General features: G+C 38.9%; 1 protein-coding gene across 2 annotated transcripts in view; it reads right to left on the bottom strand.

Annotated features, from left to right (window-relative positions):
• Positions 1–26,533, bottom strand: part of SYBU (syntabulin) — a 67,854-nt gene extending 41,321 nt beyond the window's left edge. For both annotated transcript variants that reach the window (XM_080381563.1, XM_080381564.1), the window contains exon 1: positions 172–26,533. In XM_080381563.1, coding sequence (XP_080237689.1) covers positions 172–198 — 27 coding nt within the window. In that variant the 5' untranslated portion in view covers positions 199–26,533. The remainder of the gene's footprint in view (positions 1–171) is intronic.
• Between the last annotated feature and the right edge of the window lie 713 nt (positions 26,534–27,246).

The following is a 27,246-nucleotide window of genomic DNA, read 5'->3' as shown; positions in this document are numbered from 1 at the left end:
AAGGCCCCCTCGGATGCGCCCTCCTCCTTCCACCTTCGAGGCAGGGGCAGGCAAACCCCGGTCCCCCCCCCCGCCCCTGAGGGGCGGGGGGGGGAGCCGGGGTTTGCCTGCCCTCCTCGGTCCCCGCAGCCATCCCTGCCGCCCCCTCCGTCCCCATCCCCATCCCCTCACCTTGCTGCTCTCCCGCAGGGGCCCCATGGCTCCTCAGTCGCCGCGCAGCCGAGGAGGGGCACCTGGCATGGGCCGGAGGGATACGCTACGCCCGCCTTGCTGCTGCCGCTGCTGCCGCTGCGGCGCTGGGGGTGGCGGAGCCCGGCCCGGCCCCGCCGCCGCTCCCCGCCCCGACACGTGGTGCCGCCGCCTCCGCCCGCCCCGGGGGGCGCCGAGCAGGTGCGTGGACGGGGTCGCATCCTCCCGCCCCGGCTCCGCATCCCCGGGATGCGGCCGCATCCCCCCGACAACCCCCGGCGGTGGGCTGCCCCGGGGAACCAGCCCCCTGCCCCCCGGTCGCAGAAGGAGCATAAACACGCTAAAAATACGCGTGTGCGGTGTTACAGGTTTCACGCTGGGGCACCAAGCCAGGTACGGAACGGCGGACAGATGTTACCGGTGCTAATATGATGGATGTATATAGCTGTATAAATAGCAAAATACGTCAGATGTTCTCTGCTCGTTATTACTGGATGACAGTGTTTTATGGAACATGTGGAGACCTAAAAACTTACTCGATTCTCAGGCAACACACTGCATAGTATAATTACTGTATTGCCTCCCTTACCTTTAATTGTGGTAATTGTTGTTGACTCTCCTTATTGATTAATGCACACATGCTAACCTTGTTCACCTGCTCCCCAGAGCAGGTGTGCTTATAAAGACGTGCATTTATTAGTAGGACTGTGATCTGGGCTATATGTGTATCTACGCAGTGGGTGAAACAGGCCTCTTTTCTACAAAGAGGATGATGAAATTCTCGGTATGAAGCTCATTTGAGATTCATGAACAGGAGTTCATGAGCTTGCAGGAGCTGTGCTTTCAGCAACAGTATTTTTGGGCAAAGATTTCCTTTGCATGTGTGCTTCCTGCAAAGGGCCTCAATCCCTGTTGGGAACTTCTGTTTGCTATTAGAGCATAAATATTAAATACTGTCTCAAAAATAATTAAGAGCAAATGTGTCTTTTATGAGCAGTGCAGAGAACATACCATCAGTAATAGGAAAGGTGATGCATTCACCTAGTCCTCAAAGAGGAAAGGGGACACTGGTGAGTACTGACACACTGATTGTTGCATATACAAAGACTTATAATTACTAATTTATTAACCTGGCGTCAGGATTAGATCCATTACTTATGTAGAGCTCCAAGCTATGCTCTGCCAAAAGATGATACCATCCTCCCCTGGCAGTGTCAAGGCATCTATAATTCAGAGAAGTGAGATATAAGTGAGCTGAAAATAAAGCTTAAAATTCATGTATTAAAAGCTCAGTGTGCTTATAAGATATCTTCTAAGCACTGGAATACACCTTTCTGAGGCACAAAAGAGCAGGAAGAATCCTGGACCTTTCCATACTGCTCCAAGTCTGTTTCCATGGAAAATGGAAAATTGCAAATTGAACATTTTAATCACACAAATTTCCTCTTCCTTTCAGTAGATACCAGGGCACCTGAGACCGTAGGCGGCTTCTGGGAGCCACGCATTGCATGTGTGTGGTGGAAATTTCCCATGTACATTTACAAAGCTGTTGTACTGGTAGAAAGAGTGAGAAGAAGCTGTGCAGCAGTGCTGCTATTGCCATAGTAACTCAGCTCGAGAGTTGATGATGATGATCCAATTGTCGGAGCCTGCTTTATCTTTTTTCCATTTCAAGCTCAAATTTTTGCTTTGCTAAGAAACAAGATATGAAAAGTGAAGTCTTCAGGCTGCCTGAGGTTTCATAATGGGATGTGATTCCCTTTCATCTCCTCTTCTCTTTGCATAGAGATTTATAGCCTTATCATAAATCATAAACCAATCATTAACTTTCAAGCAAACATTTTTTTTTTTACCCTTACAGTCCATGTATATCTTAAATATTGAGGAAATAATCCACTTTTCAGCTTATTAAAATATTTTTAATGTGCACTAGTTAATCATCAGTACTGGGAGGAACACATACTTGACATGATGATGTGATACCACTCTTACCTCCTCTTGATGTCTTTTACAAACCAGCACTATTGCTGTATTACCTATACAACTAATTTTCATAACCAGGACGTAACTCTGAACAAATCTGTATTTTTTGTGCAAAGGAAAAATATCATACATTCGTAAGGGCCTGAGAAAACCTACAGAACACAACATCTTCTTAGGCTTTTTCTTGCTCTGCTCCCTCCTGAAAAATAACAGCTCTCCAGGAAGCCACAGAGGGCTGCAGATTCAGCAGAAGCGCCTGGACTCCAGGAGCTGCCAGGGGAAGCTGGGCACCAAGCCAGCCCCTTGGGTTAGACCTTATGCTTTGCTGAAAGGGGAGCAAGGTACGTGGAAGCAGTTTTTATTCCAGGCTTTGCTACTAAGATTTTCACTCAGATGGAGTGCTCCTCCAGAAAAAGTTGCAAGGGAGAGAAGAAGGGGTGAATTATAGCTGGCCATGGAGTACGTTTTGCTGTTACGTCTGCTTCTGTTCTGTGCTATCTCTGAACTTTCTCAGTGGGAGGGGAATGGGATTCTAATCCGGCAGAGTTTTGCTAGCCAGCAGTTAGTTGTGTCCTTTAGCACAGATGCAAGGAACTCAGTGCATTGTTGCTTCCACATCTGAACTGCTAAGAGAAAAGCTTCAGCTGATGTTTTTGCAAAGCTTTCTGTGCAATTTGGTTTTGTAAGTTTATTTGTTCCATCTGATGGTACATTGTTTCTAGACATCTGCAAATGCTGTTTTCCAGTTTGTTTTCTTGCAGTGTAGTATTCTTGCTCATGAGCCGTCAGAGTAACAGTGGTATGGCAATGGAGTAAAGGTCTCAGCATCCTAATTAAGGACCCAAATACCTCTGTTCGGAATCAGGCACTTCAGAAGAACAAGTGAAAAAAATACCATATCCAGGAGAGAATCAGTTAGAGCTCAGCAGTACACACAATGGTACCTTTGCACTCTTCAGCACAAGAGGTTTATTCATACTGCCAGCAGAGACCAAATCTCAGTTGAGACCTTCTCTGTGGTACAAATACATACTGCCTTTCTGATTCCATGAATTTTCCTTCTTTTCTGTGCAGTAGTTCAGTTTCAGCAAAAAGGCTTCCACTCCTAACTCACTTTACTTTTGATCAGTCCCTCAACAGAGTGGAAGAAAGCAGGACTTCTAGGAAGTCGGAGGCTGTAGTCTCCTCCCCAGGTGGCAAAAGGTGTGGAACTTGAATCTGTCATTTTCTTTTTTTTATTTTTTATTTTTTTATTTTTGGTGTAATAATTAAAAGTCTGGACAATGATTCCTGCCTTAGGTGAATGAATTCTAAATAAATAGTCACCACATGCACCTTCGCTAATTTTATGCTGTCATCTGTCATCATTTGGCAGTTCTGTATACTTGCAAAATTTGATTTTGTGGGGAAGTGGCATGGCTTCTGAACTCAGTTTATGGGCTGGAGGATGCTGGTTCAAAACCAGGCTGGCCTATTGCTCAGATCAGGACAGTTCCAAGTTTTTATAACACTGAAAGCACTTGTGAACATTTGGGGTTAAAACCAGAGAGGCATTTTCTGACCTTATATTCATTGGGGTTGGGTGGCTTTCCTGCAAAATTATTTTGAATTGGGGAGTTTTGGTGCCTAAATCTGCCTAAATTCAATTTCAGGTGGCTGAATTTTTCTTTTAGGTTTGGCACTGGGCTTTCACAGGTCAGTGGAGTGCAGACAATACCTTATACTGCTTCAGGACCATAGGCCAGGTTTTGTTTTTGAATCACATCTCTCCCTGAGGTCAAAGGAAAAGCTGAATGGGGCAGAGGGCAGAGCTGGGCCCTGTAATCCTGATACTACATGATTTCATTAATGCAGGCACATAGCTGGTAATGCTTTTGTCCATGACCTATAGAGCATCTGTACTTTGCCAGCTGAAGTCTATGATGCTTTGATATTTTTTTTCCCACCTGAAACATGAGAATGATGTTGACGTTAGGTTTTCAGAGTTTGGAAATGGATAAATGTTAGGAAGCTTGTGAAAGCACATGAAGCTGGAGAAAATGAAGAAAACACTGTGAATTGTCAATATTAGAAATAAATGACGTGGAGATCTTCTTTAAACATCTACTTTGCAACCAAGTGATTAATGTACAGGTGAGCAATTACAGTGAAAAAGCATTGCCAAGTATACAGGACTGTTCATTTGCAATCATGTATATTGGTATATTAGTAAGGATAGGACAGATAGAAATGGTGGAGAAACCGGAACTTGGAGAATTATAAGATTACAGATAAATATAAAATGTCAGACTCAAAATGATTTTCCATAAAGTTTATAGATGAAAAATCAGATAAACACATTCATATAAATGCAAAAATAGAGAAAAAAATACGAAACATATAAGTATTCAATGACTATCATATATATGGATTTCATACTTACGAATTCTACTTGTACATCTGTTATTTTGAATGACTGATGGAAACCAGACATTTTTTCTGCTTTAGAAACCAGAAGTGCAATAAAATTAAAATCCAAGTGCAAAGCCCTGCACCTGAGTCAGGGCAATCCCCAGTACCACTGCAGACTGCCGGGTGGATGGATTGATAGCAGCCCTGAGGAGAAAGACTTGGAGATATTGGTGGATGAAAAACTGTACATGAACTAACAATGTGTGTTTTCAGCCGAGAAAGCCAACCATATCCTGGGCTGCATCAAAAGAAGCATGGCCAGGAGGTTGAGGCAGGTGATGCTCCCTCTCTACTCTGCTCTGGTGAGACCCCACCTGGAGTACTGCACCCATGGCAAAGACATGGACCTGTTGGATTGAGTCCAGAGAAGGGCCACAAAGATAATCAGAGGGCTAGAGCACCTCTCCTATGAAAAGAGGCTGAGAGAGTTGACGTTGTTCAGCCTGGAGAAGAGAAGGCTCTGGGGAGACCTTATTGTGGCATTTCAATATATAAAAGGTTTTTATTAAAGAAAGATAGAGACTTTTTACCAAGGTCTGTAGTGACAGGACAGGGGGCATAATTTTAAATTAAAAGAGGGTTTACACTGGACATAAGGAAAATTTTTTTTATGATTACAGTCATGAGACATGTGATCAGGCCGCTCTGAGAAGCTGTGGATGTCCCATCTTTGGAAGTGTTCAGAGTCAGGCTGAATGGGGCTTTGGCCAACCTGATCTAGTGAAAGATGTCCCTGCCCGTGGCAGTGGGGTTGGACTAGATATTCTTTAAAGGTCCCTTCCAACCATTTTATGATTCTATGATCTCCATTCTAACTAGTTCAAATGAGTTCCAGTTCCTGAAGGAGAGTAACACCTTCTAGTTTGTTTATCAGATGCATTGATCCTGTTTTTCTGTTCAGATGGGTTGTGTAACATATCAGCAGATCTCTCAAACATTTCGCGAACGCTAAAAAACCCACCAACTGGTGATAACTATTTTTGTAGCAATATTTTATGTTAGAATTCTTCAGACAAGTACCTGAAAAATTCTCTCATTATCTTTTAAAAATACTGGAACATGAGAGAAAGATGAGAAGAATATGAATATAATTTTAATATACAGAAAAGGGCAAAAGGGAAGCACTGCTTTGTGTTAATTGGGCAAAATAAGAGAATAATTCATTTGGGACTCTGGCAACACAAACCACATGTTAAAAATTTAACTAATAGCTACTGTATGTCTTTATAGGAAGCATACCTTGTAAAAGAGACTCAGTTAGATAGAATGCATAACATTAAAAAAAAATACAGCCAAATTCAAAGAAAAACATCTGGGACAAATAATAAAGCTCTGCCAACACGATGGGAAAGTGTTTTGGAAAGCAATTATGAGAAAAGTACTTTGGGCCCATAGTAGTGAATGTCTCAATGTGAGTTCTTAGGCCGTGGCTGCGGTTAAGAGAACTAATGCCAAAGAAGTGGAATATTTAGCTGAAACAGGGGAGTGATCTTGCCTGTGTACACAGTGTAAGATGTCTGCTGGAACAGTCAGTTCAGTTCTAGTGGGGAAGAGTTCAAGGGAGATGTTTTCTGTAAGACATTTATTTACTCTGACTTCTGACAAGAGTTGTGTGATCTGTTTCTACTAGACAGATCTCTGTCAGTACTACTCAATGAAATGCAAGCAGAAAGCAACCTAAACCACTGCACATGGTGTAATCAATAACCCCAGTTGCATTAGCGTTTGGTGTGATGTTGCTGAAACATCAATAGTCAAGGAAGATAGATTGTTCCGAGATGGACACATACATAATGACTCTTACCTAGTTTTGAAATCTTTTTTCTTGGAGTAAGTGTTCCCCACTTGTATCTTGGCTCACTGGATATTAGCCAACCATCATTTAAACTGGGGGGTATATGTATGGTGGATCAGACAGAGGTGCTTTTTCATATTAAGTCAGAATGAGTGAGAAAGCAAATAGCAGTGGTATTCGACTGTTAATTATTTCTGAATGCTGCAGCTCCTGGGGTTATCAAGAAAATAATTTAAGTATCTCACCTTATTTTCCTCAGTACCTCATGTATATTTCCATAGTATATAGCACTTGCAGCACACGGTGGATAGAAAAAGATTGGGAATCTGGACTGAAGTGCCACTTTGAGAGGCATAGTTGACGTTTTTAGTTCTGTCTGGAGACAAGTTCTCTTGATGAATACAGCACTTGTGACAGGAGGTTTATGACCCCAAAACAGGCATCTGAGAAGTGTCTGCTCATTTACCTTACACACCTAGTGGGATCTCTCCGTTCTGAGATTTTTATTTCTGAGTAAAAGTTTTATTTCTGAGCCACTTTTATGCTGTTCTTACCCTGCAGGTAGAGTCTGATTTCCAATGCTCTTCAGTGTGGAAAAGACAAAGAATGCAGTGATACTTGTGTATCAGAAAGTTTCCCAGAATTCAAGCACACTGTTGCAGAGGTCTTTAGGTGAGCCTGAAATTGGTTGATGACATTTGATATGGTTAAGAGGATAAGCTCTCACTGATCTGGAATCTAACACGGTTCTTATGAGCTCTCCCCTTTGAATCAAAGTAATGCCTTGCCAATTACCACATGCTTCTGGCAAAATGTAATGACTGGAACTAGGACAAATTTCATCAATATATGGGAACCCTTGCACTGAGCAAAAGGCAAAATAGGAGACCATCATGGTGGAGAAGGAGACAAGGGCTAGCACGTCCCCACAGGCTCCATTGTATGAGCCTGAAATTGCTGTATGTGCTGTAGCCAGATGAGACGTGGTATAGGAGGTGACAATCACTATTAAGTCCCTGGGAAGCAAACACAAGGCAATGGGGAAAGGATATCTAGGGTGCAGTTGTGATCCAAGACACTTCTGGCCAAAATAATATGATTTCCCATGCTCACTATATGAAGCACAAATCCATCTGTTACTGCCACTGAAATAAGAAAAACAGTGTAAATGGTATACAATTCTCAACATCAGTAGCTGTACAATTTAAAGGAAGCACAGAAACTGTTAGCAGAACATTATAATTTGAGCTCAGGATAACTGAATTAACTGAATTGAATTTTAACCATATTTCACAAGTAACAGTAATGAAGAATGGTCAAAAAAGAGAGTTTTTCTCTCATGTCCTTTTAAATAACAAAAATGTGAACTGTACTTCCCCCCTCAAATTAGACTTTAGAAAGCAAGACTTTTACAAAGTCTTTTATCCTAATTATCTTATTAAGTACTCTATTAGTCCTTCTGGGTTCTTTAATAATAAAATCTGGGATATGAATGTTTTTTTTCAGTACTGAGGCCCTGTGCCTAGCAAGCAGAAATTTATATATGGGTATTCATTTATAAATTAGATCATGAAAAAATGAACAGCATCAAAGGAACGAGAGACACAGCTTTTATTTATTCAAATGATGATATAGTGTTTATATTTTGCTCTTATCCTTCTGAGCCTGGTCTTCTGTCAACTTCACAGTATCAATATATATATCATGTATATATCAAGGATCATATCATAGTTATTCTCACCATCCTGCTCTTTTTCCTTTCTCCTTTTAATTGATGTTCTTGGCTAGACACTTATCCAGCAGTGCCCTCGACATAGGCACTCTCTGGGAAGGTTTAAAGCCTGAACTATGAACAGGGACAAGGCCTTTTGGCTGATTTTTCAGTATCTATTGCAATGTGCTCCTGAACAGGCTCCATATGAACAATACATGACAATATTAATAGGAGTAAATGATAAAGCTTAATGCCTTCAACATCAGAAAAATTGTCGGGATACCAGTTGGGCTATAAATTCTTCAAGTGATCAGACAGATTGTGTAGTCCTTGATGGCTTTTAAATCAGTGGTGTAAGGATTTTGGAGAAATGTGTTTGTGATTCATGTGTGTGGTTCCTGACAGGTACATTCCTGCTTGATAACATCCCCATGTGAACGAGTTATGTTGTTTACATTGTCTCATTCCCTTTCAAAAGAGAATTGTGCTATCTGGGTCAATTAAAAGTCAAATGCCACATTTTTATCTAGGCATCAACTTTCAGACAATGGTAGTATCATATTTTCCACAACAGTCAGTAAATAACAGTGACACGGCTTTGATACAAAGGCTTGTGAAGTTTCTGAGAATACTGAATATGCATAAGGCAGAAATAGAGCATTCCATTTTCAGGAAAAGAGGTGTGTTTGTAGGGCGGCTGGAGAACCTTACTGTTATTTAGAAATGTCAAGAAGAGAAAATGAAATTTTTATGCATCTCCTTTGATAATTTTATTTACATTGTAAGTTTGCAATTTTTATTTCATTTTTCTCTAAAAGCAGACAAGATAAACAAGAAGGTATTTTTTACTGATCCTGAATTGTCGTCCATGTCAAATATGCTGTTGATTTATAGTCTAGTTATTCAGCTGAAAGAAACAGGTCCAGTTTGAGCCATGAACTTACATTATGGGTAAGAATTTAAGACTACATCAGCCTCCCTTACCTGTTTGTTCAGACTCAGCTGCACTTTGCAGACGTTGCCCTTCTCTCTGGATGAGGCCCTTCAGCTATAGCCCAGCACGATGGCAAAACTCCCTCTGAGATATGTGTTGGCTCACACCGTGTTGTTCCAAACTTGCTGGAGGCACTCAGCCAGCAATCCCCGGCTGCACATGTCTGACACCCAGTCCCCTGACTCGGTTTAACTGCTAATTGCACCAAATGCCTCCTAGAATTTGAGTGCAGGGGAAACAGGGATGCAGCAGGGCAGGGTCTTCTTGCATTTTCCCCTAGCCTACCCTATATTAAAATAGGCAATGGGAACTGGGAACTGGCTCCCTGTTGCTTTCACTAGCAAAAAAAAGAAAGCTGCCTTGTAAGACTGTAACATGCTGGCAGGGCAGGGATCTGTGTAAGTGTAGGGGACAGGAAGGAAGCCTGTCAGAATGGATTTTACGTCCAGTCCCCTGCAGGAGGTGCCCTGGGTGCAGTGACACCTGTCACAGCTGGATTTCAGCATCCCCTGCTGCAGCACAAAGCAGGTGCCTGGCAAGCTTCAGTTCAGGAAAGACTACAGGATCAGGCTCGAATATTTCTGAAATATGATTCAATCCCATAGTCCTTGTATATGCATAATTACTATCATAGGTGAAAGGTCATATCCTGCCCTGCAGTTCCTACCTGAAGTAAAGGCAAAACTTTGAAAATCATCTACTAAAGAATTGTTCTAGAAACTAAGAGTAACTTTAATTGATATGAATTTCAGAGGATTCAAAATCCTTGCTAATAAAACCATCTATTATTAAAAATTACCTATTTTACACATTTTTTATCCTGATTTCCTTGTACTATATTAATCTGGATGTCAAGTGGTCAGTGGGTCTTCTAACTGATTTGGGGGGTAATCAATGCAGATTGAACCTCTTAGTTTCAAAATTGTTCATTTTTCCTCTGTAAAAGTATATTGAATACATTTGAGTATAGTAAATGGTAGTAGATTCCCTTTCTTATTCCATCTACCTCTTACTTTTTTTTGTCACTTTCCTGGATATATACAATATAGATAATTTATATGTCAGCATGAAATACTATCATTACTGTTTACTATAGGCTTGAATCGAGTTTATCGCAGTCAAGAGCACCCACTCAACTCATTCAAACACTAGTCTTCAATTTTCATGGAATGCAAGTTTAACCCACATTGGCACATGATCCTACAAACACAAGCCTGGTGCAAGGAGGACTGCCATTCAGTTCATCAGCAGTTACGTACTGGCAAGTCTGCAGGATCTGGCCTCAATCCAGTATTAAAATTATGTCAGCACTGCAAGATAATTTAAAATAAATCTGCATAAACAATACTCGAATAACACCCAGTGTTATTTTTTATGGTATCAGTAGAGTTAAAGGAAATCTACTTCTAGCTTCGACTCAAGAGAGAACTTGTGACAAAATGAGATATAGCCTGCTGAAACCTAATGTAAGCAAATACCACAAGCTGTGCCAAACAATTATGCTAGTTTCACTGTAAAGGTAACACCAAATAGAAATAAAAGACTCGCATATTGCCATCACAATTGTTTTTAAATGGTAGATCCATGAAGAAGGCTAGCAATCACCTGGCTAAAAAGTCATTAAACCCTAGTCGGTTTATACAAATGGCTAATAGAGGCAGAAGTTTTAGGGGCTTGCTTTTTTATAAGGAAAATGGATCTGAATATCAGATCTGCTTCCTAATACTATTTAGGAATATTTAGAAATCCTGTTGTTATTTCACAATTTGATTTTCATTACGGTTTAAATGCTGGTTGGCTCCTCTGATCCTACACGCATACAGCCTCATTTTCTACTTTTAATTTAGAAAAGCTATGGTGTAATGCATCTGCTATTTGCAACAAAGCAATAAAAATGGGATTAGTGTTTAGTTCATGCCTAGTACATTATAGCATTTGTAACTATAAATGGGTTTCTGTGGACACTGGTGAGGTTATACATAAAACATCAGGTGAGGGATACCCATGTCAAAACCAACAACTTCTGATGTACTCTTGCCAAAAGGTACTAAGTTTTGCATGCTTGTCTGAGAAAAAAATATGCTGTCAAATGCTCTGAGATCACATACTCCTGTCTCAGGGCCTTCGATGCATTTTCTCATCAGATACTCCGGTGCTTTTTCAAACACTTTGTGTCTGTAACTTGACCTTGGCCTCCAGAGAAACTCCGTTCTCCACCACAGCAGATGAAACTGGACATGACTGGAGAATATAGAACTTGATAATGAGGGTAGATTTTATCTTTATAGTTTGTCAGAACACACTGCCAACAGTTTTTATTATAGAGACGAGTTCAACTGTATTTTTAAGGAGCCCTTTGTTTTTGCCAACTGGGAATCTTCACAAATACTCAGTTTTAGCAGTGCTTCAACAAGAATACAAATACCTCAAGGGTTTTATATCTATATTAAAAAAAAATGTTTATTGGTTTATTTCTAGCCTCAAATATCATGTATTGCTATGCATCTTTCCATTGTACCTCACTAAACTTGTTTTTCACATTCTACCATGAGTCAAAAATATCCATGTCACTAATCCCGCACAGTCTAATTCCAGCAAAAGTTACTGAATTTGGCTGTTTTTTGCATCACCTAACAAACCATTCAGTATATTTTCAGTGTTCCCTTATTCATCTTCTCCAAATACTGTAAAATTTCTCATTGTTGTGGTACACAGTAAATCATGAGTATATATCTGAAGAACAGAAGGTGAAGTTCCAGCTTTGAAAGCGTTGACATTGTTAGCAAAACCTGCAATGTGAACATCAAGCTTGTAGTCCTGTCTTATCACTATTTTTTATTTTTTCTTTTCTCATTATTTTTGCATTATTTATTTGTTTTTTTTTTTTTTTTTTTTTTTTTTTTTTAAATTTGCACTATTTTCTCATTATTTTCTCTTTGTATTTTCAAGCTGTAAGAGAGAACTGGAAAGAGCTTTTCTTGCTCTGTTCTTCACCCCCACCCCCCTGTTTCATTTGCTTTCTAAAGTTAGTCTAAACTACAGTTTCTTCCATGACCTCAGCTACCTTTTAAAATCACACTAGCTTTTATGGGTGCTTTGGCATGAATCATAAAATGATCCAAGCATTTTAATGACTTAGCTGAAATACACATTTTTAACAGGGCTTTTATCTGCCAGCTCCCTGTGACTTGGAAGGCAGTGTATTGAAATTGTTAATGACATACAGTTCTCAAAGAGAGCAGAGATTTCTTTCTCACTTCCCAGGTTAAAGCTGGTGCCATGTCCCATAAATTGTACAGGTTTATAATTAAAGGGCACAACAAATTATAAGAAGTCATTGAGAAGCATGCTTCATGCTGCAGCATTTTTTAGATTAAGGAATATTAGAATCTGAGCCAACAGTAAGAACTGAAAATACAGAAGCTGTTGCATGACCCATTACTGGTTGTGTAGCTTGACTGATGATACTAGTAACTCCTCATTTCTTCTTCTGGTTATATGTGCTTGTCCAAATTCATGCTATGACAGGCTTCCAATTTGGTTTTGTGAGGTATTTGCATGTTTTCTATCATGTGAGCAATATCATCCAGTTTGGTGAAATTCCATCTTCTGTCTACTTCAATGTGCAAGAAACATTAGTTTGGAAATCTGAAGTTTGTTTTAATCTGAGCTAAGAACATTTAGGGATTTTAGAAGCAAGTAGTTCTTTGGTGCTTTGCAGGGTGGAAACATCCACTGACAAGTTTGCTTTCAATGACAGACAACTAACAGCATCAGCAGAGGTGATGTGATTTCTTACTTCTCCAGTTAAAATCCCGTGTTCTGTAGACATAGAAAAAGTAATTATATCTCTTACTAGATTCATATTGCAATGTGTCACAAGTGCTGTTCACACTCCCTGACTCTTTTTCACAGTTCCTAGATGATGCGATGCCTTTTCTAACTTTTCTTAATGATCACTTATTTCTGCTTTTATTGAAGCCCTTGTAAGTTTTCTCCAGTTCCTTGTCAGGTGGTGCTATTCAATAGGATTAAAAATAAAAATAAATGAACGATATGAAATCATACTTGGATTTTTTCCCATTCAGAAAATGCTCTTAGATTAAAGAGTCTGACCTCATTTGATATTTAAAAGAATGGTGATATTCAATAAATCTGAATTCAGTTTGTTCTATGGAATGGAGAAATTAAATGGTACCTTATTCTGTAGAGTAATCAAGAAGTTTACGTGGGAGTTGATTTAGTGTTTTTTAGTAACAGGACATCTTTGTCATCCTTCTGCAATTTCTGGATTTTGGCAAATACCATTATCTTTGTAATAATTATAAATGCATTTAAAATGTTCTAGGTTGTACAGATGGCACCTTATCCTGTTGTTTCTAATAGGGATGTTGGAGGAACATGAGAGAAGCCTTGATTCTGCAGGCAGCAGTGTCCATGTGCATTCCCCAGGGCTGCATAAAGGCACAGGCATGTGCTTATTGGGAGATGCTCAGACTTTCTGTTGCTGCATGGAAAAAATCATGTTCCTTCTTAATGTCGGTGTGTGTTTTGGCTTTCTCATTTGTTGATTATATCAAATAATAAATATTGTTCTCTGTAAATGCTAATTTAAATTATTCTAGTAGTAAGAGTTCCCGCTATACTGATATTGTTTCTGGTGGACATATGTCTAACATTCTCTTAGAAATTTCCAGTGATGGTTTCCATAATCTCTCCAACTAAAATATTCTTTCACTCTTAATTACCTTTACTAGGTGTTTGGTGTGAATTTTCTGTGGAAAAGTGTTAAACTCATTACTTCTTGTCCTGTCCACCACAGCCATGAAGAGTAAAGTGCCCTTTTTGACTCTGTAGCAACTTTTTGTGTACTTGAATATTGCCCTCTGCTTATCTCTTATGTATGCCTAAAGCAGGTATTTTGTGCAAACTTTTGTTTCTGTTTCTTTTTGCCATGATTTGTAGTTCCCGTGACACCTACAGCAGCTCTAAGTGGCATCCAAACCTGGACATGTTATTGCAGTTGATCTCCTGTGAGCTGAAGTACTTCATGGTTAGTGTCTATAGAAACCATTACGTGCTTTTTTCTGTCCATAGGACGGTGCAGTTAGCTTGTGTTTCACAGCAGTCCTGATCCTTTACTGCAGAACGGCTACGTAACAACTTCCTCATTCTGTTCAGCTCATTATTTCTTCATTAATTTTCATTTACTCTTTTTTAGAAAATCATCCTATTATACTAAGATGATGTAATTTATTAGGATGATTTTGAGTTCTAAGCATTCTTCCAAGCACTGACAGTCCCATTCAGCTTGGAGTTGTCTGCACATTAATAATATACTCCTTATTTCATCAGGCAGGTTATTAGTGGAACTGCTTGCCAGACCTAGGGCAGATCCACGAGGACCCTACTGAAATATACATTGCCATTTTTACAGTGAACCATTGATAACTGTCTTTCTGATAAGATTTTGTAACTGGTTTCACACCAAGTCAACGATATTTTCACCTCTATTGTATCCCTAGTTTGCTTTGAGAGTGTACTGTCAGTACAGTGTCAGCAGTACTAAAATAAAAATATATGACTTCGGCTGTTTCTCTCTTGCCTACAGGCCTGTCACCCTATCACAAGGCAGTTTATATTGGCTTGAAATAATTTATTCTTAACTAATCCACCTTGGCTCTTAGTCATCTCCTGTTCCTCCAGATGATTACAGATAGTCTGCACAAAAACAATGGTTTTGGTCAGGACCTGGGGTGGGGAGGAATTGACATAATGCCAGCACTGTGGGGGGCTCCCAGCTGAGTGTTGATGGATATTACCAGAATAAAACCTACCTCCCCAGTCCTTTCACCCCAGTTGCCATTCAGACTGCAGCAGATCATTGCTACACAGGGGGTTAGTAACAGGGCTGTGTCTTGGCCGGTCAGCCCTTGCACCAGGGACTCATTCCTGCCATGTTCAACCGACTCCTGGGGATGCAGCTTCAGTGTTTTTGGCCTCTTGAATCCATTTTCAAAGCTGAAATCTTTCACAGTTGTCACAAGTGATAACCACTTGATTGGCAAGTAATCTTTTTAGTGAAATGAAACTTGGTAGCATCGTTTGTTCATGCTCACTGAGTAGTGGACTAACAATTTAAGTTTTTCTCTTATTATTTAAGTGCTCCAAATGTCCCTTGCTGGTTGCATCACTTCTTTTTTTTTTTTTTTTTTTTTTTTTTTTTTTTTTTTTTTTTTTTTTCACTTGTATGAGAGAAGTTTGTCTTGCAATTTAAACCTGTTATTGGATAGTCCTTTTAGAGCAAATTTCCATTGAATTGTTGGCAGAAGTGTTTATTTTCACCAAAACGTGACAGCTTAATATGTATAATCATGTCACTACTTTTTAAAACATATGGTGAGATATATTTTCTTAGAAAGTGCGCATCTTGAAGATGAGAACAAATGACATAAACCTATATATATTTCTGTATATATATAATAAATGTATTTCTCTAGGAATAAAGTGTATTCTTTTGGAATAATGTGTACTTTTTAAAATAATAGATTAATCAAAATTAATTTAATGAAGCTCTTTATACTTGGCTCTCCCCCTTAAAAGAAAGAAAATTGGTTTTGCTATCAGGTAGTAAATACATAGCATTATTTGAAAAGACAAAGTAAGTAATAACTATGGTCTCCCTGCATAGTATTATGTCTACTAATATTACTCTAGCTAAACAGAATACATTAATAGAAATCCTTCCTCTGTTTCAAAACCAGAAAATACACTGTCATTAGAAGGAATGTCATCTGGCAGATACTCCTCCTATATGAGAAATGCAGTAAGTAATGCTGAAGTTGAATAATTTTTTTTTAATATAAGGGGAAAAGTTTTAAGCTAAAATATCAATGAAAGAAGGCCTTCAAAATTAAACAGCCATAAAAGTGATGCTGTGCTGTCAAACCTTACTTGGAAATTTTTGGGGTAAATCAAATTTTTCCCTTTGGGTTTCAAATTCATATTGTAATGCAAACACTTAAGCTAATGAAACCCTAAGAAAGAATAGAATCTTGCAAGCTGAGAAACCATAGAAGCTCAGGACTAAGGGTTGTGTGACAGTGTTCAGCCTGCCACTGACAAGCATTGCATGCATTAGAAAGTATAGGTGGTCAAGGTTGTACACTCAGTAAACACATCTGCAAATATATTTTCTCCACCTGTGGGAATTTGTAGGTCAAGGGCTTTCTGCAGCAGAGGTGAACTCATCATATTTTACAAGTCTAGCTGGCTTTTGATCCATGAATTTTCCTGGTTGTTTCCTGTAGCCATCTCTACACTCTCAAAGTCCACCATCTTCTGCAGAACAGTGTTCCTTGACTTATTTAGATATGGGGTCACATCACTGCTTTTCGTTAAATTTTCCTTGGTGGTCACAGTTTTCCTATGACCGGCTGCTGATTCCTCACTTGCACAAGTCCGTCTAGGATGGAACATGCTACTGTCCCATCCTTAAGCCCTTCCTTCCTTTACCTACCGCTTCCCCCCCATACTCTAGCACAGAAAAGATGGGACATGCATTGACACAGCCCCTGGATGTTGCTGGCACGTTCCCCAGCTGGTCCATGGAAGCAGGCTGCAGTGCTGTCAGTCAGGGCAGCCTGGGGGAAGGACATCTGCATGTCCTATAGACTCAGGCAGGATGGATGGAAAAGGTACCCTTAGGAAGATGTTGTAGCTGATACTCTATTCCCAGAGCTGAATAACGAAAGGGTGGCCTTGCTGTCTCTTGTTCTGTCCTCAGATGGTTGAACAGATGAATTATACACATTACCTCCAGTTAAAAGTTTGCTCTGATGACTTGACACAGACCAGGTGTGTGGAGTTCCTTCATCTGAAAACTCACATGCATTTAAAAATAATGATGGCTAATTCTGAAGGCAGTAAAAAAAAGGTAAATGGTGTGAGGTTAGGAAAAAAAAAATCAAATTTGATAAATTAAATTAATTGTGCCAGAAAAAAAATAATCATTATGCAGCTCATTTTAACAATATGACAAAGAACTCCCTTATTTGATTTGATGGGTCACATGAAGGTGCTTCTGCTATTAAGACTGGAGAACACAGGTGACTGACTGTATGTGTGGAAGCTCCTGGAAATAATGAAAGCATGGGAGAAGGGAGTTCATAAACACTGAGCTACACGCTGTACGTTCGTTGTCATATTAGCCTAGATGTTTTTTCTGCCTGAATGCAGTGCCATCTTTCCTGGTTTTGTTCTTTAATTATTACTGCTGTTTCTCACTTTCTGGAGTCAGGGATTGTAGCAGCATTTACAAAAACAGCAACAGCATACTACTGTATTAGCATTTTTTTCCCATGCATCTAAAAATATCAGAAACATTCTAATTTAAAAGGTGAGGTGGTGCACTACTTTATCTAAACACTTTCCATTCCAGAAGACTTCTGTTTCCTAATTCCAGGCTGCAGGCTAAGAACACTAATAAATTTGTTCTTTGGAACTTGGATGGACTCTGATGGATAAGGAATTTGCTGGATGGGTATCCAAAGAGTTGCAGTCAATGTATCAATGTCCAAGTGGAGATCAGTGACAAGTGCTGTCTCTTTCGGGTCCCTGTGGGACTGGTACTCTTCAGTATCTTTATTAGTCTTATAGACAGGGGGATTGAGTGCACCATCAGCAACTTTGCAGGTGACACCAAGCTGAGTGATGCACTTGATATGCTTGAAGGAAGGAATGCCATCTAGAAGGACCTTGATAATTTGAGAAGTGAGTGTATGAAGTTCAAGAAGGCCAAGTGCAAGGTTCTATACCTGGTTTATGGCAATCCACAGTATCAATATAGACTGGGGATTGAGAGCAGCCCTGAGGAGAAGGACTTGGAAATACTGGAGGATGAAAAATTGGAGATGAGCTGGCAACATGCGCTTGCAGACCAGAAAGCCAACTGTATCCTGGGCTGCATCAAAAGAAGGATGGCCAGCAGGTCAAGGGAGGTGATTCTTCCCCTCTACTCTGCACTGGTGAGACCCCACTTGGAGTATTGCATCCCGTTCTGGGGTCCCCAGCACAAAAAAGGCATCGACCTATTGGAGCAGGTCCAGAGAAGGGACATGAAAATGGTCAGAAGGCCAGAGCAGCTCTCCTGTGATCAAGGGCTTTGAGAGTTGGGGCTGTTCAGCCTGGAGAAAAGAAGGCTTTGGTGAGACCTTACGGTGGCATTTCAGTAAAGGGTGTTTATAAGAAAGATGGAGTTTTACCAAGGCCTGTAGTGACAGGACAAGGGGCAACAGTTTTAAATTAAAAGAGGGCTTAGACTGGACATAAGGAAGATTTTTTTTCTGATTACAGCCATAAGACACTGGATCAGGTTGCCCTGAGAAGTTGTGGATGCCCCATCATTGGAAGTGTTCAGGGCCAGGTTAGATGGGGCTTTAAGCAACTGACCTTGTGAAAGATATCCCTTGCCCATGGTGGGGTGATTGGACTAGATAATCTTTAAAGGTTGTTTACAACACAAACCCTTCCATCATTCTATGGATATATGATTTTGTACAGAACCTTTAAACAGGTACATGGGTGATGCAAATACATAAATTCAGGTTTAACATTAGAGGATGTTAAATCTTTTCCAAATAACAGATGAATCCAGATCGACAAAATTCCAGACCTGAAGAGATCTGGATATGTTATTTGCCTGCACTTGTAATATGCCATTTGAAAGGGATAGAGTGGACAGTAAAAATTCTGAATTAGCAAGGGAATGAAGTAAAGAGATGGGATAACAGAAAAGCAAAATAACTTTAATGGACTTTGGTTTGCATTTTGAGGAACAAAACTACCCAAGTTGCTGTTTGGCAGACTGTGTTCTCCAGCACCCTCTCCTGGATGGCTTAAAAGTGCCATTACAACCTTGAAAAGCTTTTTGGGGGGAAGGTGAAGAAGACAGATTACACCCACATTTTAAATGGAAAGTCAAAGTGGGAATGAAATGCATGAGACAAACAAAATTATTTTCCTCCTTCCCAGCAACCTAGAGGATCAGAGAGGGCTTAATTTTGTCATAAATTATTATTTGTGGTCAGTTGATAGGGCTGTGTGGTAAATGAAATAATACAATTGCATTTTCACATGCTCAGAAACAGACCCAGAATAGCCACCTGCGGTATGTTGTGAAGCCACAGTGCTGGCACTGCAGAGGAGAAAGCAATCTGGTGGGTACAAAGAAGTCCACCTCCCTGTGCCTTCCCCAGCAGTGGAGCCATAGCTTCTAGTCACTAACCGCAGTGTTTCCCAGGGGATACAGGCCAGGGCTTTTAGCTGTGATTCTGGATGGAGGGAAGTGGTAAAACAAAATCTGTGTACTGCTAAATTCGGTTTCATGCCTAACATGAATAATTTCTACAAAGTATCCAAGACAGAGGGAGAAAGAACACTTTCTAATCAGGTAACCACTGACTTCAGTTAAAGATAGATATTTCTGAAACATTGTATTTGCATTAATCTTTCATTTCATTTGGTGCATATGAACGCTAAGATGTTGTGAAATGAAAGGCAAGGTTCTTAACATCAGGCTATTTTAAGAAAATGTTGACAAATTCTATATTGTAAAAATGTGTCAAAGACATGAAAGTTAAATGTTTTTCATGACTTGAAGGTATTTTGTAAGGCTGTTTATACTTAAAGAGGTATAGATTAAATTAATAAGATTAAATAAAGATTAAATTCATCTTATCTATTTAAAATATATGTAAATAAATACATATGTAAAGGACTATATACAAAAGGAAGAAAATACATGTTTAAATGCATATGAAGAAGTGAGTGATTTTCAAACCATTTTTGACAGCCATTTTCTCATAACAGCAAGAATAAACTGAACGTAAAGCATTAGTTTTTAAGAAATTTATCTTTGATCAGAGGGTATTTAACATCCTTGGAATATTGGTCTGAAGAATAACTGATAAAAGATGAAAGTATTTTGGTTACTAAAATGATACCCAATTGTTTTCAGCCAGGTATGGCAGGTCAAACCTTTCCCAGCTGACTCCATGTGATGATGCTTATTAGTTGTCCCATAGTTCATTGACTTTAAGTAGGCTATGACATGGGAATAGCTGCACCAGGAAGACCCACATTCCAGTGCTGTGGGGATATTTCCAGGGAAGTACCCTTGATGATTAGAAAAGGAAAATGCCAAGTCTCAGCCTGCTCAGCTTCAGGCAGTGTAACGGCAGCCAGGGTAATGGGCTCCATGTCACCACGCAAGTGGAGAGGTCCCTCAGTGTTGCAGTGGGTGGGGGTTCCTGTGGTTATACCTCTAGCTTCCCCTCTAGCTTCTTGTAGCTCCTTGCTACTGAAGTCTCCAAATTGTCTAACACTGAAAATTTAGTTGACACTTAAAATATAACTCTTTCAGTTCTTTACATGGCTCCTGATGTGCAGAATTTACGTTGGCCTTTAGGTGCTATGGGAGAAGAGGGGCAGATGAGATGGCCTAAAAATGGTGCTTCTGAGAAACAGTTTTTTAATGAGCAGTGAGTAAATTGTAGTGGCAGTTTTATCATTTTATTTGGCAGTATTGTAATGATTTTGTCTTGAAACAGATGTAGTGACTTTGGTCATAATTACTGAATAGGAAATGATGAAACTGAAGTAAAAATATCTGTACCCTTATATTCTTCAGTGGTTTGTGTAACTTGTCAGATCTTAATACCAATAGCAAGTCCTACAAGCACATAAATTATTAGTTGTATGTATATGTAAATCTCACTTTATATGCATATACAAATACAAATATAATTCAAGCTGATGTAAGAAAATGAACTTTTTTCAGAATCATAAAATCAGTCCTTCACTCAGAGTAATTATAGTCACACACCAATGTCTCCATACACATGAATCTGACATAAAATCACACCCCTTGTACTGTGTGAACAATGGAAAGTAAGAGATTTTTCCTAATGCACATCTATTTCAACTGTTAGAGAAGCTGTTACTATGTGAATAGGAATAAAAATTACTTGTAACTAATTTATCAGTTTTCTGCTTAGTTTTGTGTCTATTTTTAGGGTTTTAGAGAAATCACATTTTCTGTAACTGCAGGTGCAGAGAAAGCCCCTTAAAGATTCACTTAGACATTAGGGAGACAAATGCGGTTGCCTAATTTGTTAATTACAGAGCAGTCTCAAGTGACCAAGCTGGCAGCAACAACTGCTTCATAAGAAGTTTGCAGAGGCTATTAATCTGAAAAGCTCAGAGAACAGGAAGAACCTTGCTCTGACAGAGCTGCCCTACATACCTGCCTTCATGGGCTTCATGGGAGATGGTGACCTGTCTAAGCTGGTGATTCTTGGTGGACAAAAGCACTGCTCATTCTTTTGATAGACTGAACTTTCCTATGAATTGTGCTAGAAATTTTTGCTGATCAAAATAAATGGAATAAATGAAGAACAAAGTATAATTATTGGCAATTAACTTGATAATCTCGAGTGCTGCAAAAATTCCTGCAGCAGTTAAAATTCCTTTGCCAAAGCCTTTACTATTGAGATAGAGGCTAATTACTTTCATCACATCCAATACAAATAAAATTTGTAGTGATATAATAAATGTAATATAAAACATTAGGCATAAGGTTCTTTTTTAAGCTTTTTTAAAATAATAATCATATCTGTTACACCTTGCTTCTAAATCCCACATCTGCATTCAAACCAATTGCACTAATGCCTGTCAGAAATACTGCAGAAATTTAGGTCAGGAAAAAATGCAGTGCTACTCTTAATTTTATAGAATTTAATGGTATTATAGAAGTTTCTAGACTATCAATTTTGAAATCAATTTACTGAAGTAGCGCTATTTGAGTGACTCAGTCACCGTAACACCACTGTAGCTCACGTGTATTGAATTAACTATTATTATTTAGGTTTGAAGTCAATCTCATAAGTAATATTGGTAATTCTATTCTGATTGAGATTTAATGACAATCTTCCAATCTTAGTATTCTATAGAGCTGTAGTAAAGACTCACTTGATTCTGATATCTTGCCAGCATGCTAAATTCTTCTAACTTTATAGACCATTTTGAAAGATTTAAAATTATTTTACTGTTCATCTGCTCTGCTTTTAGGCAAAGAAGGCGGCAACACAAGTCATATAAACTTTGAAATTACCTGTCCTGGTTTCAGCTGGGACAGAGTTAATTTTCTGCTTAGTAGCTGGTGCAGTGCTGTGTTTGGGATTTGGTGTGAGAGCAATGTTGACAGCACACTGATGGTTTTGGTTGCTGCTGGGTGATGTTTGTACTAACTCAAGGACTTTAGTTTCTCAGGCCCAGCCAGTGAGAGGGCTGGAGGGGCATGGGAGGCTGGGAGGGGACACAGCCAGGACAGCTGACCCCAACTAGCCACAGGGATATTCCATACCATATGACGTCACGCTGAGTATATAAGCTGGGGGAAGAAGAAGGAAGAGGGGGACATTCAATATTATGGCATTTGTCTTCCCAAGTAACTGTTACACATGATGGAGCCCTGCTTTCCTGGAGATGGTTGAACTCCTGCCTGCTGGTGGGGAGTGGTGAAAGAATTCCTTGCTTTGCTTTGCTTGTGTGTGCAGCTTTTGCCTCACTCATTAAAATGTCTTTATCCCAGACCTCGAGCTTTCTCACTTTTACTCTTTTGATCCTCTTCCCCATCCCACTGTGAGGGGAGTGAGTGAGTGGCTGCGTGGTACTTAGTTACCAGCTGGGGTTAAACCACGACATGCCCACAGAGGAATTTACTGCTCTCTGAGGAAATACATACTAGGAGTAGTGCTCTTCTAACCATTAAATAGTGGGTTAGATGTGGACATGATTTTCAATTGCTAATGATGTAGTATTTATGAAAAAATCCAAGGGAGATCCTGATCCAAAATTCTTGAAATTGTTTAGTTTAGGAAGGGAGAATCTGATAAAAGTAGTAGTATTTCACATCCATGTGTCTGAACAAATGCTTCTTTAGTATCTAGTGTGCAAAAGTGACTGGCCTTTTGACTTACATGAATGAATCTGAGAAGGGACAGTGGAAATACGGAAAATAACACATGAATGTAAAAATATGATGTCTTCTGCTTCTTTGTCCATGCTTCACATTTAAATTCCCTCTCACAACTGTATTTCTTACACCATTATGGAGAGCACCTTAGGTAATTGATTGCCTACTTGGGAGAGATGGCCAATAATTTAGTTCCTCAGACTTTCAACCACCTGCTCTCCCAGATTTTTTTGCAATTTTCAGCAAGAAAGCACCCGTGGATCCCTCACTTCTCTTGACTGGCATATGCACAACCAGCTGAGATTTCATAGTGTACAGCTATTCAACATCTAGGACTGTTTTGCAACCCCCAGTCTAGATCACTGGCTCTGAGGGCAGACTTACTGAAACATGTCCTCTCTCTGTCCCCTGATGTATCGCTGATGGCTCAGATGACGGACTGCATTAGTTAGGATGTGGTAGTACCTCCATTACATCAGCTGAGGGATTGTCCCACAGCCAAGGAAAGGACAACACTTGAGGGCTTCGGTAACTCTCAGGTAGAAGTCTCCCAAGTCCATGTGCTATAACCATTCAATTAGTTCCAAAATATTAATTAGAGGTGGAAAAAACGTGCCTATCTAAACAAACAGACACTAATTCCCAAAATTATTTTTGAAATGATAAATTTACTTGAAGAATAAAACCTAAAGGTCAAATTCTTTCTATGAACACTGAACTTGAGAAATTTGTTACATTATCTGACAACTTTTCACAGAGGCACTTAAGGTCTACTGATGGGTAGTTAGTGCAGTATAAGCCAATTTTCCTCTTCTACACTAATGTTTATTGATGAAATTTTGCTGCATTCATTGAGAATACTAAAAATCTTCATAGCTGTAAATGAAAGGAAAATAATTTCTTTTGCCATTTTCTAAGTCCATGCCACACACAAGTGACACATAATATTTATTAATATCTCAGATTTATATGTATTCAGAAAATCTTAGAGAAAAGCAATTATAATCCCTTCATAAAAGTGGTATCTTTAGCATGATAATTCCATGAGAAATAGCTAGCTCCAAAGCAAATAACCAGCATTTATAATCTCAAAGCCCATTATCATCAGGTGAATTATCTCTTTAAACACCTTTGGTCCAAGAGGATAGATTATGTTTCCAGTGATCTCTCTTGGAATTATACAGAGCAATTTAATTAAATTTATAGTAAATTTCTCCTCTGTTCCCTTACACAGTTTTTGTGGCAATTAATTTATTTTTGCAGTATAGAAACACTAATAAAGTCAAAGAAAATATGTTTCACAGTATGAGACACTTCACAGTTGTTTTGTATCACTTATAATTTGTTTTTATTACAGGTTAATGCCTTTGTTTATGAACAGATCAGGAAATAGTGAATTTCTGAAAAATTCCATAAACCTCAAACCTAATGCTATATTTACTTGTAAAAGCACAAAAGACTGACTCCAATGAAGCCACTTTGGTTCTGTTCTTGACACATTTTCTAAGGCTGTGCCAGGTGCAATGGAAAGTTATAATTTCACAGTTTAACATATTGTTCTTTCCCATAGTCAGCGTAGGCTAAGAAGGGAATAGCATCTTATTGTCAAAACAGCGTGCGCAGCTGATAGCTGTACTTACCGTTATATCTCTTCTTCACAGGTGATAAAGCAAATTATCCATGTACTAAAATTGGTCCTTAAATGATCCTATTAAAACAAAGGACTTAGGCATAAAGTTTCTCTAATGTAGCAAGTTGTGTTGCATTGAGCTATAGTGATGAGCTGCATGCTTATTTTTATGACAGAGGCAAAGTCACTTTAGTTAATTTAGCCATTTTTCAGTGCAGGCTAAAATTACTTGAATTACATCACCTTTGTGCCAAACTAGGAAAGTTGAGCCTCTAATTCAGCTGATAGATTTGATCACTTATTTCAGTCCATAGGTGGCATTTGCTTTTTTTATGGAGTATTTTGTTTGTATTTTCCTTGAATGAATTAAGATACTTTAGAAATTGTATTAAATTTGACCTTCCTGGAGTTGGAGGATAGTTTATGCTTGTACACAGATACTTTATTTACTTTAATGTCTGTAGAGATTTAAAGTCTTATCATGATCTTGAGTCTACAAAAATGGTACATAATTCTGAGCTTTATAAAATTTGCTAAAACAATATCAGTGCTTCAGTGTATCCCAGATTAGACAACTGATCATGAGTCTTCCCACACACAAGGTGGTTCTAAGGTGAAACATCACATCAGCAAACTACCATACATACTTTGCAACAACTGTGTTGGAATTGTTTGCTTCTCTCAAATGAATGGGGAATTGCCTTTCAGTCTATAAAGGGTAAGCTATCTTAAATTACTTCACTTTTTTTAGGGGATAAGAGGGCACATGAACAATTACTGTGTAAAAAATTATGTTTGATAACTTAGTTTGAGCACTTAAACTCCAAGTGTGAAATTGATGGAAGAGCTGAGCAGTATTACAGCTTTCCCCGAGGAGTACTGACTGGTAAAGAGGAAACTACTGTAAATTATTAAAGCAGATAAGCATGGCAGATCAAGTGGAGCACCTTTTCTTTCTTAATCCCTAGTTATTGGTAAAAGTATTTTGTCTTAACAGATTCTGAGAATCCCAAGTTTCATCAGATAAGGATGTAATTAACTCATTTCATGTAATCTCAATGTAGGTAAGACAATCTGCAGAGAACGTTTTCTTAGGTCCTTTGAACAGCAAAAATATTACATGTGGTTTTGCAACAAAACTGCAAGCAATAAAGAATTCAGATGATGAGACATAGATTTCACAGTTGCTATATACATTAAAGAATCCATTCTTTATAGCATACGTAACTGAAAAACTATTTGTACAGAAACTCCATACGAACCCTTTATATGAGCCAAATAATTCCAGTAAATGTCAAATGAGACTGTGTGTATCAATAAAAGACTAAAAGATGACATTCAAGGTCATCTACTTCCTTTATTTATGATGACTTCAGCAGGGCTAACTGTGAAGTAAAGCAGAATTTGAGTGTGGCTCAGTGAAGCACATGACCGTGGGCATCCTTGACATGGGGAAATTAAAATATAAATGAGAATTTCAGCTTTCATTTTCCTATGAAGTTAGCACAGAAAAGGAAACCCAGCTATTTCTGAGTGGAAGCTTATGACAGCAAAAACTAGGGCACCTGTCTGTACTTGTGTTGCCTACATTTTACTAAAAATCGTAGGCTCCTCCCATAAAAAATCACTGCTCTTCCTTTCCTCCTTGTAGCATATTTACCACTTAACATCAAGGAAGTAACAACAATGAACTTCAATATATACTCACAACAGATCAAGTCAGAAAGAACTGCAAATATACATGCTGCACAGTAAGCATGAAGACCTCAGAATAAAAAGCAAAATGATTTGCCACTCCTTGTGAGCCCACATCTCCAGAGGAACATGCTGCCTTGCCAGTTAGGCAGTGTTATGAGTTAAGCACACTTAATGTACCCATTTACACATTTTGATGTCTTAAGGTACTCTAACTTCAACACTTTCATGTTAAATATCAAGATTTTATAAAAGAAAAGAGTAAAAATATTTTACATAAAATCAAATAATTATATAGACTGGACCAGATTAGACTAGAAAAGTTCCATTGGAAGAGACATGCAATGGTCATCTTGTCCAACTAACTGACCACTTCAGGGCTGACCAAGAACTAAAGCACATTAGTAAGGGCATTGTCCGAATGCTTCTTGAACATTGACACACATGACCACCTCTCTAGGAAGCCTTTTCCAGTGTCTGATTACAGTCTTAGTAAAGGAATGTTTTCTTTCTACACTTCAAAACTCAGCAACCTCTAAAGAGGCAAATTTTTATGTGTCAGACCTTTCCAATAAAGTTATATTTTCCTTCAAAATATATTTCTGTTGGGTTTTCACTCATATTGAAATGCTGCCTCCACTGATAGACTATTAAAATCAGTTAGTACCAAATGCTCTCTAAAAGGCCAAAGGGTATCCAAAATAATATTTTAAGGATTATTGTGACAGTCAGAGATTAACAATTCTGTGTTACTGTCTGA

The sequence above is a fragment of the Falco punctatus genome, assembly GCF_963210335.1.
Source record: "Falco punctatus genome assembly, chromosome: 3".
Classification (NCBI taxonomy): domain Eukaryota; kingdom Metazoa; phylum Chordata; class Aves; order Falconiformes; family Falconidae; genus Falco; species Falco punctatus.
This window is presented reverse-complemented; position numbering and strand designations above follow the sequence as displayed.